General features: G+C 40.8%; 1 protein-coding gene across 5 annotated transcripts in view; it reads left to right on the top strand.

Annotated features, from left to right (window-relative positions):
• Nucleotides 1–338: 338 nt before the first annotated feature.
• Nucleotides 339–17,238, top strand: part of PHF6 (PHD finger protein 6) — a 46,615-nt gene continuing 29,715 nt past the window's right edge. For 3 of the 5 annotated variants that reach the window (XM_019824320.3, XM_019824321.3, XM_045050587.1), the window contains exons 1-3: nucleotides 339–520; nucleotides 4,471–4,654; nucleotides 4,879–4,980. In XM_019824320.3, the coding sequence (XP_019679879.1) occupies nucleotides 4,517–4,654; nucleotides 4,879–4,980 (240 nt within the window). In that variant the 5' untranslated portion in view covers nucleotides 339–520; nucleotides 4,471–4,516. The remainder of the gene's footprint in view (nucleotides 521–4,470; nucleotides 4,655–4,878; nucleotides 4,981–17,238) is intronic. The other 2 variants (XM_045050588.1, XM_045050589.1) reach the window with 2 other exon arrangements.

Genomic DNA, 17,238 nt, shown 5'->3' on the forward strand with positions numbered 1-17,238 from the left:
GGGATCAGGCCTACCCACTTGAATCCCTGTTGAAAACTGGTTACCCAGGGCTCCCGCCCAACGGTTTCTAGTCCCAACCCTGCCCCTTCTCCGCCCGACCCACGGCGATATCTTTGAATCTCTTTCTCTATCTCCTCGGAGCCTGCCCCCAAACACTTGGCTGAGCGGCGGACCGGAGAATAGAAGGTACGCGCGCGAGCAGGAGGCGGAGCTTGCCGCCCCGATCCGTACTGGGGGCGGCCTCGGCACATGCGCCGTGGTTCTGCGGCTTCAGTTGCCCCGGCCGTGCAGCCAACCGGGGCTCGCGGCGCGCTGGAGACGTATTAACGCTGTGTTGAGTCGTTGCGTGCGAGGGGGGCGACGTAAGGGCGCTCCGCGAGCCCGTCTCTCCTCGAATGAAAGGAAACAACCTCCGGCGACAGAGCCCCGCTCCCAGGCGCTGCCGGAGAACCGACACCGACTTCTTTCTCTTTCCCCTCATTGGCGCTTCTCCCCTGCCGTTCGCCTCTGGGCCCCGCCGGTGAGTCCCCACGGTAGCTCGGGGGCCCCCCATTCTCTGCCCGGCGGGAGAAGACAAGGAGGATGGCGGTGGCCAGGCCGCCGCCCCTGCCCGTTGTTAAGGGGGACTCTCGGTGGTCTCGCTTTATTGTCAAGGACCCCAGAAGCGCCGCTCGTTGAAGGCGCTTGGCAGAGAGGTGGCTGAGAAAAGTGCTTCGGAGGAGCTAAGGGAGCGGTTAGGCTCCAGCGTAGACTTCGGGGGAAGGGGCGCAGCATTTAGGGAGGAAAAAATACTGGGAATTTTTAGTCTTTGCCATCGCTTAGGACATATTTGGGAAGGAGGGAGACTCCCAGTTTGGGAAGCGTAAGAGGAAGAATGGTCAGGATGGCAAGAGGGTTGGCTTTGCGGAATGAGGAAAAACTCTGGGGTGGGGGGAATGAGGGGTGAAACTGAGATCTGAAACGAGGACTATTTGAGAGCGAACTCCTGGGGAAGGACGGTTAAAGAAAGTGGTGGGATATCTTCCTGGATTCGGGAGGATTGGAAAAGGACGATTAGGGGACCCTGACTTGACCACCGAAAGGACCTGCTAAAGTGTTTTACAGGAAGATAGTTTTGCGAGTTTATCTAGCGCTTGATTAGAGGGAGGTCTTGGAGTCTAGTGTGTATTGAGGAATAAATAACGGAGAGAGGATCCGGTACGTTATGTGTACCATCCTTTTATTATATGGACGAACAGCACGGCATTCTTTTGAAATTTGTTCGTTTCGATATTCGGCGTGGAAGTTGAAAAACCCTTTCTTTTTGAAAACCCCTTTTCTTTTCATCGGCTTACTACGTAATATCGGGTCTTATTCAGACAGTTCAAATTCTTTCTTACCCTTGGGTTTGAAACAACTGGAAAATTCCTTCAGTTTCCTTTTGAATAACCGCAAAAAGCAGTGCGAAGCATGTAATAATATCGTGCAACCAAATTCAGGTGCCCTTCCGGTTCATCTCGATCGTTTATTTCTCTCCACTGTAACTTTCCTGACCGAAATACTGCTTGTTTGGGGATCACGTTTATGTATTTTCAACTGTATGTTTCAGCTTGATTGCGTGTGGGATTGTTTGATCTTCCGGAACGGCAGTTTTTGTTTTGTTTTGTTTTGTTTTTCTGTGGAAATGGTCTTTCAGATACGAGACGTTGAATGAGCTCTCGACTTGGTTCTTGAATGCTCTCCTTGATGTTTCAGGTTATTTCCACCTTGGTGCTTTACAGCATCTTGTAAAATCAGGAACGAATTGATTGCCTCAGCCTAACTGATCGAGCTTTTATATTTTTTCAGACATTTCAATTATGTTTCTCACGCTGTTATCTTTGCTTCTCTTTTTCTGCTTTATAACATGATCCATAATGTTATGTTTCTTTTAAGGAAAAGGTTTCATTGTTGGGCGAAAGCATCAAAGTTTGATCTCTGCGTGCCCTGAAAAATCTTTTACGCTGAAATTAAAATGCCACATAGCTGCGTGGATCGTTATGAACCCCTTAATATTGGTCCTTGGAATGCCCTTATTCTCCTTAACGAGAGACCACAAGTGAGACAGCATTAGATAAAAATCTGTATTTTTATGATAAAGACATTTTTGTGAGGAGTCATTGTTTCCATGATGTTCCCCACTTCATGTTTCACAAGGAGGCTGTAAAAAATTAGCAAGATATGCACAGATACATTATTTTAATTTTAGTGGAAAAATCCATTTAGTCATTGCACATTGGGGAAAGTTTTTAATTGGTTTGGTGCACTTTGTTGTGTTTTCTGTTCACTTTACCAATTTAAACTGATGAAAACACTAGAATATTTTTGAATGCAAAATAAAGCGTACCTTTTTTCTCTCTTAGATTTTTGGGTATTTGATATCTTAGAAAAGGGAATTCTCAAAATTAGGATGACAAATTTACCTGTTTATAAATTCAAAACAGGCAGAATTCTGTACGGATACAGTTTGAGGGACACCATTTTCAGAATCAATTTCAAGAGTAAAAAGTGCTTTTCTACTCTAGGACTTTTTAGAACCTTACAACCCGGTTTTATAGGCTATGCTAGGGTTGTGCAGAAATTACACATTAAAGATGACTGTACAGATTAGATTCATAATGTGCTATCCTTTGAACAGGCCAAGGATGACCGGGGAGAAATGCTGAATATGTTACAGTGCTTTCAGAGTGTCTACTATTCATTGCATAGTCGTAAAGAAAGCTAATTTAGAACTCAAATAGCAGATTTTGGTGCTGTTTGAATTTTGCTGTTTTGCATGGTTAATTCTAAAGATTTTGGCAGCTATATTCTTGATAAAGCAACTGAACACATATTTGCCTGTACAAATGCAAACACACTTCCCCTTTTGTTTCTTTTGTTTCTCTGTTATGTCCTTTTTTTTCTTTAATCCTAAAAGTATTTGCTGCCTGTTTTCAATCAGTTTCATGGTTTATAGGCAGTGCTGTGAATACAGTACTGTTGTAAAGTATCCGATGGCGTTTGGAAGACTGAGGTATTTAAAATTGTAGATAGCATTAAGGGTTTGTTAAACCCATCAATGCAGAGACTGCCAAGGCCTTTGAAGTTTTGTTTAAAAAACAAAACAAAACAACCCTAGGTATAAATTGATAAAAAGACCTGTTTCTTTGTGGCTTCACGTTAAATTTTGATTAAGTATCTGCAGTTTTATATTATAAAGCACTGAGTGGTTTGCAGCTAACACCTTCCTGGCACCAGCTGCTACTGTTCTTGCTGGTGAATGAAGTGCTTCTCACAAAGCTACAATGTGGTGTCAGTGAGTCCATTTTTCAACATAGTATTATGAAAATACTCAAGTATATGGAAAAATGGGAAGAATTTTACTACATTTTAAGATGAACATTGCAGATTTTATTGATTGTGACTTCTGTTGTGGCAGCCTGGATCCTGGACTGCTTAGTTCGGTTGCTTTGGGAAAACTACACAAATCACATAACTGATTTTACACTTGTTTAGATTCTTCTTAAGAATCCATGTTGAGATTGATGATCTAAATCTGAAACCTTCTATCTGAGAGCTTTTCTTCCCTTTCTTTGTGTTTGACTTTACCACCTAGAATTATAATTTGACTAGATTAAAGGGTCACACAGAAAAATTCTCCTTCCTTTATACAGTATTGCTAATTTAATGTGAACGTTACTGCATTTAGAATACCACTCTCTGTTTGTAACTTTAACCTGCAGACTTTTGGAATAAGCCTCAGAGTCAGATAATATAGTTGTTTTTTTTATAAATAATCGGTTCCTAAACTATGGTTTTTACAAATAGACTTATAAGCTTAATTTTTTCTTTACTCTAAAGAGGGATACAATAGCAAAAATTTATTAAAGATGTATACGTGATTTTTTTCTAAACTTGAAAATAATTCACATTTTAAAAATAGGTGTTCCAGAGTCACGGTTAAGTGCATTCATTTCTCCTTTGTTGGTTTATGAATATGTGAACTTGAACGAGTTGTGCAATTCTAGAATTCTGTTCACTCTGGATATTGTGTAGTTCTCTTACAAGTTTCTGCTCTGTTCTCAGATATATAATTCTTGGTCTCCTTGAAGGGGAATCTAGCTATACATGAAAAATATTTTTCATTAATATTGTGAGCAGATGATTGTTTTAGTGTCACACATTGCACATTTTTAATTTATCCACGCAGAAATCGTTTTAGTTATTTCACATATCCTCTAATTTGGGAGCAGTTTGATTTTTCCGAATTATTTCAGTAACTTATCTTTATGCATACATTTGGTTTTTTCATTATGGAGGCATTTCAGGTTTTAATGTTCATTTGTCTATTCTAAATACCCGCTTAAAAATGCATATATTAAAACTTAGGTTAAATATTAAACAACTACATGACTGTGTAAATGGATATTAAAGCGCAATTAACCATTTTGTTGCCCTTCTCATTCTCTGTAGCATTTCTTGAGGCTTAAAGTGGCATTCTAAAAGCAATTTAAAAATCATGTCAAGCTCAGTTGAACAGAAAAAAGGGCCCACAAGACAGCGCAAATGTGGCTTTTGTAAGTCAAATAGAGACAAGGAATGCGGACAGTTACTAATATCTGCAAACCAGAAGGTGGCAGCGCACCATAAGTGCATGGTAAGTAGAGGCCGGCAGCCGAGAGACCCGAAACCGGGAGGACCCGACAGTGACTGACTGTTCCCGAACAGGATGAAAGTCAGTTAAATTTTTAAGATCTGGTTTCTCACTAATGCTATGCCATTTGTACTAGAAAAGTTCCTTTTAAAGTTAACATCTTGTTGACTGTTTCACTGTAATGTCTTTAAATATGAATCTTAATTGTTTTTAAATGTAATTTATAGCTCTTTTCATCTGCTTTGGTATCATCACACTCTGATAACGAAAGTCTTGGTGGATTTTCTATTGAAGATGTCCAAAAGGAAATTAAAAGAGGCACGAAGCTGGTAAGTTGGTATTTCTGCCTCTTGAGAATAAAACTTACTTTAAGTTCATTAAAGAGGAAATTGCTTATTTTAGAGTGTATTGCATTATTATTAACAGTATAATTTTAAATTGCAGTCTTCCCCGCCCCCCCCCCCCCCCCCCCCCCCCCCGAACCAGAAATTCCAAGGCTGGGTTTAACCTATTTATCACTTGACAAAAAAGGAGGGAATCAATATTTATATTGTTCCGATTTTTTTTCTTTTCAAAAAGAATTAAAATCTTGGAGGCTGTGTTGACTTAGAAGACAAGCAGTTTGCTTAATTTGAATAGATCACGTGTTAAAGGGTTCATTCAAGGGAATTTTCATAACTCAGATGTGTTTTCCTCTTCCGTCATCAAGTAATTGTGATCATAAATGAAGGTGACAGTACCCTTTCGGCAAAACAATGTTACCACTTGCTGCATTTTATTGTCGTTCAGCCATGTAACAGCATTTATGACTTTGTGTAACTTTTGATGGATTTTACTGTTTTTTCTGAAGGTATGTATGCTACAGTAACTTCCTGTAGTTGTCTTCACTACTGGTAACCAGATTGACAAGATACTATATTGCTGTTTTGGAAAAGTAATATTGTCTCCTCTCGGGACTTAGAAAAGTGCTCTCTGTACTTATGATGCAGTAGGGTTTACATTGAAACAATTTTCCCTCGTTTGGCTATTGTATTTCTCCTTTGAGCCCTTTATTGAAATTACATCTGTAAATGTACCTTCGGTAGCTTCACTCTCAAGTGTGCTGTTATTTTATTTTTTTAATGTTTATTTATTTTTGAGAGAGAGAGAACATGCACCTGAGTACACATGCGGGCACAGGAGAGGGGCAGAGAGAGAGGGAGACGGAGGCTCTATGCTGACAGCAGCGAGCCCGACGCGGCGCTCAAACTCACGAACTGTGAGATCAGGACCTGAGCCGAAAGTCAGACGATTAACCGACTGAGCCACCCAGGCACCCCTCAGATGTTTCATTATTTTAAAGATGGGTTTGGCAGAACATATATGTATGTTCTTGGGCACTGGATAATCTCCTATTTCGCGAAGAATAGGATGAGCAGAGGTAGGAACTGTCATTTTGATGATCAGGAATAATCCATTTTTTGTAAGTTGTCAGTCTTGTAGTGTTAGGAAAAAAAGCAATATGAAGAAATTGAAGGAAGGATTTGAGACTTGCTTTAGGGTAAATAATCTCAAACCCTAGAATCATTATTGGCATAGGTGGGAATTCAGAGGTCAGTTTTTGTGGTAGTGAGGCCTTAACTGTGAAAGCATTTGTATTCCCCCACACCCAAAACTGTTGTAGTAATAGAATGCTTCGTGGGTTTTTTTAAATATTTTTTTAATGTTTATTCACTTTTCGAGAGACAGAGACAGCGTGAGCAGGGCAGGAGCAGAGAGAAAGGGAGACGCAAAATCCGAAGCAGGCTCCGGGCTCTGAACTGTCAGCACAGAGCCCGATGCGGGGCTTGAACTCACGAACTGTGAGATCATGACCTGAACCGAAGTCAGATGCTTAACCCACTGAGCCACCCAGGCGCCCCTCGTGTTTTTTTTTTATCGTGATTTTTATTTGCTGGTTTTAGATTTCTTCATGTTTTTATGGCTTGCTGATTTTTGAGAACCAGAACAGTATGTTTTTATTTCCTAGCCCTTAAAAACAAATTCAGATGCACAGAAAGAATACTATTTACTTGCAAGTGGTTGTGCTGTAAACCTTATTACCCCATTATTTATTCCTTGGCATTATGAATATGTCTGGAAAATGCTCTACATCCTGACTCGTGAGCATTTTGCTCCCTTGACGTGGCTGCTCTAGTCAGAACGGGAGCAGTTTTGGTCTCAGTGTTACTGATTATTAACAAATGCAGTGCCTCGTTTTACATGAAGCAGTATTGCTAAATCCAGTGGAGATTTCATTTATTTGGACGTGTTTGTGAAGAGAGCATCTGAACTTTGTACACGTTTCACTAATATATTTTGATTACTTTTTAATGGTATAGTATAGGGAGTTAATTTTTTCCCAAGCGTAGCGCGTTGTAAAGAACGGCATTTGCCCCTCGAACTAGGGATGGAAGAGCATCGGAGGTTAAGACCACAAACTATAGTAACAGACTTGGATTTGAACCGCAGCCCTGTCGCTGGCTGGCCGGGTGACCCTGGACAAGTTATTTACTTGTGTACACCACGTTTTCCTCACCTGCCAAAAGGAGACAGTGGCAGTGCTTGTCTCCCAGGGATACTGTGAGAATTCAAAGAGAGACTGTCTGGGACTTAGCGTGGTGCCTGGCACGTGGCTAGGACTTGGTAAATGGTAGCCACCCTGGTAGCCAGTGTTTACAAATAATAATAACCCGCTCATGTCATTGTAGGCTAATGAGAAGCATGCTGGGCTGGGAAGTCATGAGGCTGGTTTTTTTAATAACTCTGTCAGTGACACATTATGTAACTTTAGACAGGTCGTTAACTTATTTGTCTTTTTGCCAGTGGTAAACAGATAATGCTGCATCACTGCTTACTAGACGGTGATGTTATATGACTAAAAAGTTCTATAAAAGATCGAAAGAGTTGCCTTAGGAAAGGTGTTTCAGAAGCTATTTTGAGGCCCTGGGCATCTATTAGTAAGGAATAGGGGCAAAAGGAAAGAATTTGAGCCTATAGTTGTGTTCCTTTTCCTCCTCCCAAATGTCAGGATTTAAATAAGTTACATGGGGGATAGGACTCGAGTGGCATTCATATGTTTAACTTTGATCTGTGCAGGGAAGGTAGGTCGTGAATACCCACTGAAAATAGACAGGTGCTTCCAAGTGAGGCTCCAGCCGGTACCTGGTGTTGGCTTAACAGGTGCTCCCTGGCACCAAAGAGAAGTTTCGAGAGAAGAGGCTGGGACCTGCGATGAAAGTGTATAGGTGACCAAATGGGGTCAGAGTCTGAGAGAATGGGAGGTCACAGAGCAGGAGTCACAGGAATGTGGTTTTTATGTTCTTGCTGCCATAGGCAGTTTTCCAAGGTTTTCATGTCAGTCACAAAGACGAGGGGAGGAAAGCTATTCTGTATAAACAAAATCATCTCTTTTTCATCACCTTGGAGCGCCCAGATGGACCAGGAATGGCCAGAGTACTAAGAATTTTATCATTTGAGCCTCTGTTTTTGCAGTTGAGACAGATACATATTTTTCCAGAATGGTTTCCCAGTTCCTATTGAAGCCATATGAAGACACCACATCTGTACCATCTACTCTTACCCTCCAGCCACCTAGCACAGAAATGCATACTTCCAAGTAAAATTATGAATCATCATGACTTTTCATTCTCTTTGAGGAGATGCTTGAGTATATTTGAAGAACATACTCTTTCTGGAGGAAGCTAGGTGGTGAAATCCTTAAGAGTTCTACGTTGGATAGCTACTGTTACAATTGGTAACTGTGTCAGATATATCACTCTAAGGACAGGAGTTCGGAAGGCCCTTTAGTTCCTCTTCCCTCACCCCCATGCAAGATTGCCTACAAGCCATCCAACGTAAGATTCTTCCCCACTGTTTTTTTAATGTTTTATTTATTATTTAGAGAGCACAAGTGGGGGGAGGGACAGAGAGAGAAGGGGACAGAGGATCCAAATTAGGCTCCGTGCTGACAGCAGCGAGCTTGATGTGGGGCTCAAACTCACGAACTATGAGATCGTGACCTGAGCCGGACTCTCATCTGACCGAGCCACCCGGGCACCCCTTGTCTCCGCTATTAAATATATCAAGGAGTTGTGATTCTACCCAAGCAACGTGAATCATGACCGTCATGATATTACACTCTTCAGAATTGAGGAATCCATCCTTCTTTGTAATTTAATTATCTCACTTAATTTAAAGCCATTTATTTTAGGTCTCTCTCCTTCCATTAAAGGAAGTATTTGGGTTTTTTCTTTACTAAAAATGGACAGTCTTTCATATACTTGATGACTATCCTCAGGTCACTCCTGAACTTTCCCCTTTACAAACTAAATTTTACTCCCATGTCTAAAGAAATCCTCTGAACGTTTTTCCTGCTTTTTCCAGTGGTAGAAATAGATAACATTTATTGAACACTTAAGATGTGGGCAAAGTACCTTAAATACATGATTCTTTTTAATCCTGACAGTCATAATGTGAGATAGGAGGTTAAATCTCACTTTATGGATGAGGAAACTGAGGCTCAGTGCAGGAACCTGACTAAGGTCCTGTAGCTAGTAAGCGGCAGAACTGGTGCTTGACTTTAGGGCCAGGCGACTCCAGAGCCGGAACTCTTCATCACCCTAGGTTATACTAGACTGCCTTTTATGCTACTCAATCCCAAATCATATTTTAAGAAACGTAATTATTAGGGCTTAGGAGTTTTCTAATAAATATGGAAATACTTCTGAATTCAGGACATAATCTAACTCCTGTTAATATATTCTCTTCACAGCATTGTTAGTTTGGGGGACAAAAATCTTACATACATACTAGGTGAGAATATTCTGATTCTGTTACCCTCAAGATATCTTTTGTGGCCTCTGAAAATGAAAAGACCAATTTTAGGTGGTCTTTACTTTGTTATTTCCTCAGTACCAGTGGAATGTCTGGCGCCCTAGAGAAATGGGGCATCTGATTTTGAGTTTATGATCTAGATATCGGGCATGCCGTGAATCTGCATCTATGACAATTTATACATACACCTTTTTATTGTGTGTGGGAGGAGCCTTGCCTATTCAGGTAAGTAAGACTGCTTCCTAGAGATGGTAAGGTTTAAAAGAGGGAGCGGGGGGATGAGTCCAGGAAAGAGGTTAACTACCAGAACAGGTCATTGAGACCGGCAGTAATGGTTCAGTTGAGTAAGGTGGGATAGTTGCCGGGTCTTTAAACCTTAGACAGGAATTTCAACTTGGATAGTAAGGGGATGGGGATGGGGAAAGCAGGATTTTTCAGGAGAAAAGGGATATACAGTGGTCACTATGGAGAATGAAACCGAATAACGGCAGCATTTTTGTCTGCTATACATAGATGTTCTGCAAGGGCATCTTAAAATGCATCCTGTCTAAAGCATTATTCATCATCTCCCTGCACTGAACCTTGATTCTCTTTCTAAATCCTTTACCTTCAAGTCTTCCTTCTTCCACATCTGTCACATTGACTCTCCTTCTGGGATGTCTCTGCTTCCTTTTCTTTCTTGATGCTCCCCTGCATCCAGTCTTCCTCTTCCCATCCTTCCAACATAACTGCTGGTAATCACTTGATCTCTGCTTCCCTGCCTCCGAACCTTTACTGGTGCCTTAGTGTGTATGAAATAATACCCAGAGGCCTCAGCCTGCCCCTCAGAAGTCATAATCCACCTTTCCCATTCTTGAACTCCTTCTCTCTCCTCTTGGTTTCCCATACATCCTGTTTGTCCCCAATGTTGTGCAGGCACTGACATTATCCTAGCTGTCTGTCAGTTCTGTTTTTGAGTTCAGCTCAACCTTACCTCTGCCACTGAGTTTAACATGCTGTGCACTGTAATTGTTACACCTGTGCAAGTTTCTTCCCTACTATATCGTGAACTCTGGGAGGGTAGAGACGATTCTCTTTGCCTAGCGCAGGATTCAGTGGGGACAGTGCATGGAAGGCACTTAGCAGGGTACTTGATGTCTCATTTGTGCTCAATAGCATTTTAATAAATGGGCACTCATTCATTGTTGAATTGGAAGGAGAGAAGAGCTTCAATCGGATAATAGTGTGAAACCTTAATGGCTAAGTATAAATTGGCTAGGGAGGTGATGGTGTAGCAAAAAATTCCTCTTTTTTTGTTAATCAAAATTTTAGTGCTGTTTGCAACTCTAGCAGTTTGAAAAGGAAGGAGAGAAATCGAAAGGGAAAACTCAGGTTGGTTACTTGTTCAGGATGGTAGAGCGCTATGTATGCATCACACCGGAGGGTTGTCGTGTTTCTTCAACATTCCCTGGCCTGTTGTTTCCTTAGGCATTGTATTTGTCAAGTCCTCCGTCTGGAGTCTAGAATTCATCTGTCTGTCCATTTATCAGTTACTTAATTTAGTGCCTACTTTGTACCAAAGCAGGATGCTTAGACACTTTGGGTACAACCTCGAATGCGTCTAGTTTAGCCTTAGGAGTATGTAAAGAATGCCACAAGAGAGGTGGGATACAGGACCATCATGAATTCTATTTGGGAAGTCAGAAGGCTTCACAGAGAGTGACATTTGAAATGTGTTCCACTGGGAAAGTGATGCTGTAGAAGTCAAAGGGGGAAGAGTTTCAAGGAGGAGGAAGTGGTCAAAAGTATTAGGTAAGTATTAAATGGCAGTGCTATTTAAAGTAGAGTCAGTGGCTCGTTTAGCATTCGGTAAGGGCGAAATGGGGTGCCCACAGTGCACAGAATGCTACTGCTGCTTGCTTGCTTGCTGCATACAAAGAAGCAGAAGATGCCAGGTGATTAGTGGTGCTACGAAATCCTTAGAGCAGTGGTCCTTAGCCAACTTTTACATCAGAAGAGGAGTGGGCAGGGCATTACAGGCATGTATCTTTTGAAAAAGATTCCTAGATGATTTTGGATGAACACTCCTGGCTGTGGACCAGTGCCTTAGAAGATGGGTTGACCAACTTTGATTATAGGACCAGGTAATAAATATTTAAGGATTTGCCAGCCTTATTGTCTCCATTGTAGTCACAGACAACACACAAAGAAATGAGCATGTCTATGTTCCAATAAAATGTTATTTACTAAAATGGCTGGTGGGCTGGGTCCGGCTTGCAGGACCCCTGCCTTAGGGTATTTTTGTGGAAAAACAGGTAAATTCTTCCTGTGTCACTGGCCTCGTGGTCATCTGTGTAACTGAGTGTACGTGCATCACGGGTATATTCATCTTAATGTGTACTTTTTTAAAAAGCTCAGGTGATGGCATGCAGATTAATGTGTGTAGGTATTTTACGTGTCATTTGTATTGAAATGAATTTTGCTTTACTTTGGAGATGATTAAGGAGAAAGAATGTAAGGTAAAAGAGAAACTTCAAGTCCACTGCTGGAGAAAATCAGCTCTTTGACTGTTACTGAATAAATTATTTTTTTCTTTTGCCTTCACATACTACTTCTTTGTCATTGAGAATAATGTAAATTTATGTCATTACGTAACTACCTCTTATCTATTTGTGCTAATGGAGGAGCACCCAAACCACTAATGTAAAATAATCTGTTTGGTTTTGGGGGATGTGTTGGTACTCACTTGAGTACGGATATGTGTTTGACATTTCCCACCGAGTGAGTATATATAGTGGGCAACACGGCAGTTTAAAGTACCCTCAGCCTGAACTATAGAGCTGAGCTCAGAAAAACTATCTGAGTGTTTCAGATGAAAAAAAAAAAAAAAAACAAAAACCTTCAAACGCTACAGTGAGAATTTATATTCCTCATCAGTGATGACTCACAAAGTCTGATAGAGTTGGAGTTTGTGATATTCAGACCAAGGTCAGGAGACCAGGTTAAGTAAGAACTTGATAGGCTTAATTAGTTCATGGCCCTCCAATTTCAAAAAGCTTTCTGAACTCATTTATCCAGTAACTGCTTAGATTTAGTCTGTTACTCTAATGAAAACAAGTACTTTTCAATGGCTCTGTTTTTTAGAAGCACTTGGAATTTTAAGGTCCTAACCTATCAGTTTTGTCCTTTTTTAATAACTTTGATGGTTTTCGGATTTCTGTTTTGCTTTCCAGCTTTCCATTTAGACCTAATTATTACATAAAGTTTATTATTAATAATATTCTGTTGTTAACTTGGTGCTTTTGTGAGACCCTCTTCAAAACGCTGAACTGTTTTGTTTTGTTTTTTTTAACTGTAGCTGTAGTATAAACCAGATACAGTTATGTGTTCATGTTTCACCCTACCACACAGTGGTATTCTTCTTAGGAATTTTTAACAGGTAAATTGGATAGCTGTCATTTAAACAGATAAGTCAGAGGTCACTCTTGTTTTCTAACAGTGTTGGATATGTAAGGTATTACTGTAAATAAAGCCGTGAACCTGGAGTTTAGGAGCATGTTTTAGGCAGCTCTGAAAACTTACCCTAACGGCCTTGTCCCGCATTCATTTTTATCGAAGGCAGTGTTATCCGTTATTAAAAACAACACAAAAAGCCAGACACCAGTGTAAGGTGAACTGCCCTCCCTTTAGTTTTGTCTCCTGTCTCCTGTGCAGATATCCCTGGTACCCTGTCCCCAACTCCAGTGCTTTTTATGTTTCCCTGGCCTGCAGACTCAAGAATATGGCCTCGTTTTGGAACCTCTTTTGCATTCTCATACATTTGTAGCCCTTTTCTTAGAGCAGGTGTCTTGAGAGTAGTTAACCACTTGGCTGTGAGGATTTATATCTATACGGTGGTGGTCGGTGATAGATACTGGTACATACACAGCAGTTAAACTGGGCAAAGCGAAGTCTTAGCAAGTGAGCCCTTTGTCACTTGGTTCCATATGGCTCTGTCTAGCCATCAGATTCCAGCTTTCCTTTCTGCCTGTCCTAGAAGTTGGCAGTCTTATTTTAGTTTTACTTTGTGTGTCTCTGTGGTCTTCGTTGAGTTTTCCCTGAGCTTCGCCCATAGCTCCCGAGAAAGCAGTATTTCGCCTTTTATTCCTTAGGATTTCTTCCTTTTACAAACTGAACTTCAGCCCTTGCCTGGTTTAATTGACTGAGGAGCAGGTACATCCCAGCTTCTGGCTCCCGCAGGACTTTAGCTCAGTCATAGCCCTTTCGGTTCCCTTTATCGGCACTCATGTGTGATTTAGTTCCTCTTTAGTCTAGGTCAGCTCGTTGAGACTAAGCTTGTGGGGTACAGCTTAACCTTAACATAGTAGAGTTTCACTGATAGTAGAAGAGTGGTTACCACAGGCAGGACGGTGGGGAGGTGTTGGTTAACGAGTAAGAAGTTGCAATTGGGAGGGTGAAGAAGTCTAGAAGCCTGGTGTACGGCACGATGACTAGAGTTAATGCTACGTTGTATACTGGAAATTTGTTTCAGAGTAGATTTCTGGTGCTTTCACCACACACACATGCACACACACACACACACACAAAATGGTAAGCGTATGAAGACATGAAAATGGTAAGCATATGAATACGTGGCTATGCTAATCAGCTCAACTGTAGTAACCACTTCACTAATATTAAAGTATCATGCCATGCATTCTAAATATGCATAACTTGTATTTTAAAAATTTAGGAGCTAGTGTAGCTTCTAACCACACTGTAAAGATGATGTGCAAATATCTGTAATAGGATAGGGCCTTTTTTTCCAGTCTCCCCATGTCAGAAGAGGTGTTTGAGTTTTGAGGCATACTAGGTGTACTAGGGAGCAAATGAAGAGACGAGTAGAAGTAAAAGAAAAATGATTCTTACCAAATTTTCACCTCTACATAAAGAACTTGAAATCAGGGTATGAACAGGATAAGGTGACAGTTAACATTTATACTTCTTTGGGGGCCGAAAATGAGCCCTCAACTGAATATTTGATACGTGGGACAGACAGACATTTTTGCAGGGGGAAGGGGTCCACAGTTGACCATGTTCCTGTCAGATTCTCTTTCATTTTCCCACGTTGGAAAGAGTCACAGGTAGTACAAACTTGATGTTCAATGGCAGCTGACAGGCATTCTGCTAAGAGCCCAGGAGGGACTGACAAGTTTGAGGGCAAATGTTTTATGTCAAGACGAATACAGGATAACGTTACCTGGGTCTGGCCAACTGGTGCCAGCTGTGTTGGGGTCCCATTTTCCTATTACTCCACTTTTTCAAGAGAGGTCATCTTTTGTCTTCTTTTCCATAGCTTTTCTTAAGGAAAGTGTACCAGCCATCTATCTAGTTTCCCATCTTCTTTCATTTTTTCTTTTTATCTCTTTTTGATTCTCGACCTTGTATCTAACAGGGCGAATCTTTTCCTCCCAAATATTCTTGCCTCTGTTCATTCTGTGCCCCTTCAACTACAATGTTCTCCTCAATTTTACCTCTCCAAATTCTAGATCAGACTGTTTAAATTTTTAGGCATACTTGAAGATTATTATGTTAAATCTGCAGGTATTAGAACCATGAGTGAGAAAAAAAAATACACCAAAGATATTAAAATCTTCAGTAACAGAGTAAGCTTAAAGTCAATACATTTATTGAACACTGCTTTGTAAAGCAGTGTTTATCTTCCCAAAAACTCAGTCTAGAAACAATTGATGGATAAAATCTATACATTTATAAATATAATTAGCCAGACAAAGAAGTCAAATGGTAAGAGCCAAAATGAATGCTATATCTTAAGTCCCATAGGAGTTCAGGGCAGAAAGGATTATTCAGGGGCTGGGGTGTAGTAGTCTGCTACACTTCAAGGTGACAGTTACGTTTCTGTTTTGTGCTCCTAGGTACACAAACACATTTAAATTTTATATTTAGCCTTATGGATAATTTTTGCTATTTTGTTAGCACCTTGCCAAAACTTCATACACAAGCGGGTATTTCTGCTTTTATATGAATGCTGCTTAAAATAGATCCAGTAAATTCTAATTGAGAAAAATTCCTACTCCTAACCTTGAAAAGAATTTTCCACTCTTTGAAACCATTTTTATTGGTATATCTTTTTTCTTCCTTGAGAGGAAATAACAAAAGTGAGAATAAGCATTTCCTCACTTAAAAATTTTATCTGTCCTAAATTGCTGTAGTTAACTGGTTATACTTTGGGTGGATTTAAATTGAGAACCAGCTAAAACAAATTTTGATATATTTTGGACATTTGGTTTCCTTCTTATTCTCAATAAACTGAGAGATGGGTATTAAAAGCATTTGCTGGAGTATTCCCAATAGTGTTGATTTTTTAGTTTATTTTAATTTTTTTTTAATGTTTGTTTATTTTAGAGAGAGAGAGCGCAAATGGGGAAGAGGCAGAAAGAGAGGGAGACACAGAGTCTGAAGCAGGCCCCAGGCTTCGAGCTATCAGCACAGAACCTGATCTGGGGCTTGAACTCACGAATCGTGAGATCATGACCTGAGCCGAAGCTGGATGCTTAACTGACTGAGTCACCCAGGCGCCTGTATTTATTTTTAAGTTTGTTTGTTTATTTTGAGAGAGAGGCAGCGTGAGTAGGGGAGGGGCAGAGACAGGGAGAGAGAGAATCCCAAGCAGGCTGTGCACTGCCAGCTGCGGAGCCCAACGTTGTGCTCGAACCCACGAACCATGAAATCATGACCTGAGCCAAAACCAAGGGTCAGATGCTTAACCGACTGAGCCACCCAGGCGCCCCATTTTATTTCTTTATTTTGAGAGAGTGGGAGAGAGGGACAAGATCTTAAGCAGGCTCCATGCTCAGTGTGGAATCTGAGGCGGGCCTCAATCCCATGACCCTGGGATCATGACCTGAGCCAAAATCAAGAGTCAGGTGTCCAACCAACTGAGCCACCCAGGTGCCCCTAAAATAATTTTTTGTATATGAAAGTATTTTTGTCCATTGTAGAAAAATCAGAAAATACGGGAAAGTACAAACAAAACCATCCACCCAGTGACACAGAATCCGAAGCAGGCTCTAGGCTCCGAGCGGTCAGCACAGGGCCTGATGTGGGGCTCGAACTCACAGACTGCGAGATCATGACCTGAGCTGAAGTCAGACGCTCAACTGACTGAGCCACCCAGGTGCCCCTGAATCTCATTTTTTTTAAGACTAGAGTAATAGAAGTAAAATTAGTGGATCAGGAAATACGAACTTTTTAAAAGCTCTTTGATAAATAAGGCAAGCTGCTGTCCAGAGTATAGTGATTTCTAGCAGGATATGAGCACGCCCATCTCACTATTCTTGCCAGTGTTGAGCCAAGTACAGTATTTTTAACAACACCTCCCCTCCTTTCACTTTTACTTGCTAATTGAATTCAATAATGTTTTTCAAAATGTGCCTGTAAGCCCATTTTTGATGAAATTTCAAGATGAACTACTTGCAGTAGAGTTCTCATGAGATGGGGTATGTTTGACTTGTTAAGAAAAACTGGTTGTAAAGTAGTACGTGTGGAATTATGTACCGAAATACTGCCATGCGAACACTGTAACGCACCATCAGGGCATCTCTACTTGGTAAGCATGAGTGATTTTTAAATTTCCTTTGTGCCCTTGTCTTTTCCAAAATTTCTCTAATTGTGTTTTTTGATGAAAGATACAATTTGCTAAAATAATAAAACTTCATAATTAAGCTGCACTACAAATGCTGCATTTCCTCAAG

Source organism: Felis catus, chromosome X, assembly GCF_018350175.1.
Source record: "Felis catus isolate Fca126 chromosome X, F.catus_Fca126_mat1.0, whole genome shotgun sequence".
In the NCBI taxonomy this organism is placed as follows: Eukaryota; Metazoa; Chordata; class Mammalia; order Carnivora; family Felidae; genus Felis; species Felis catus.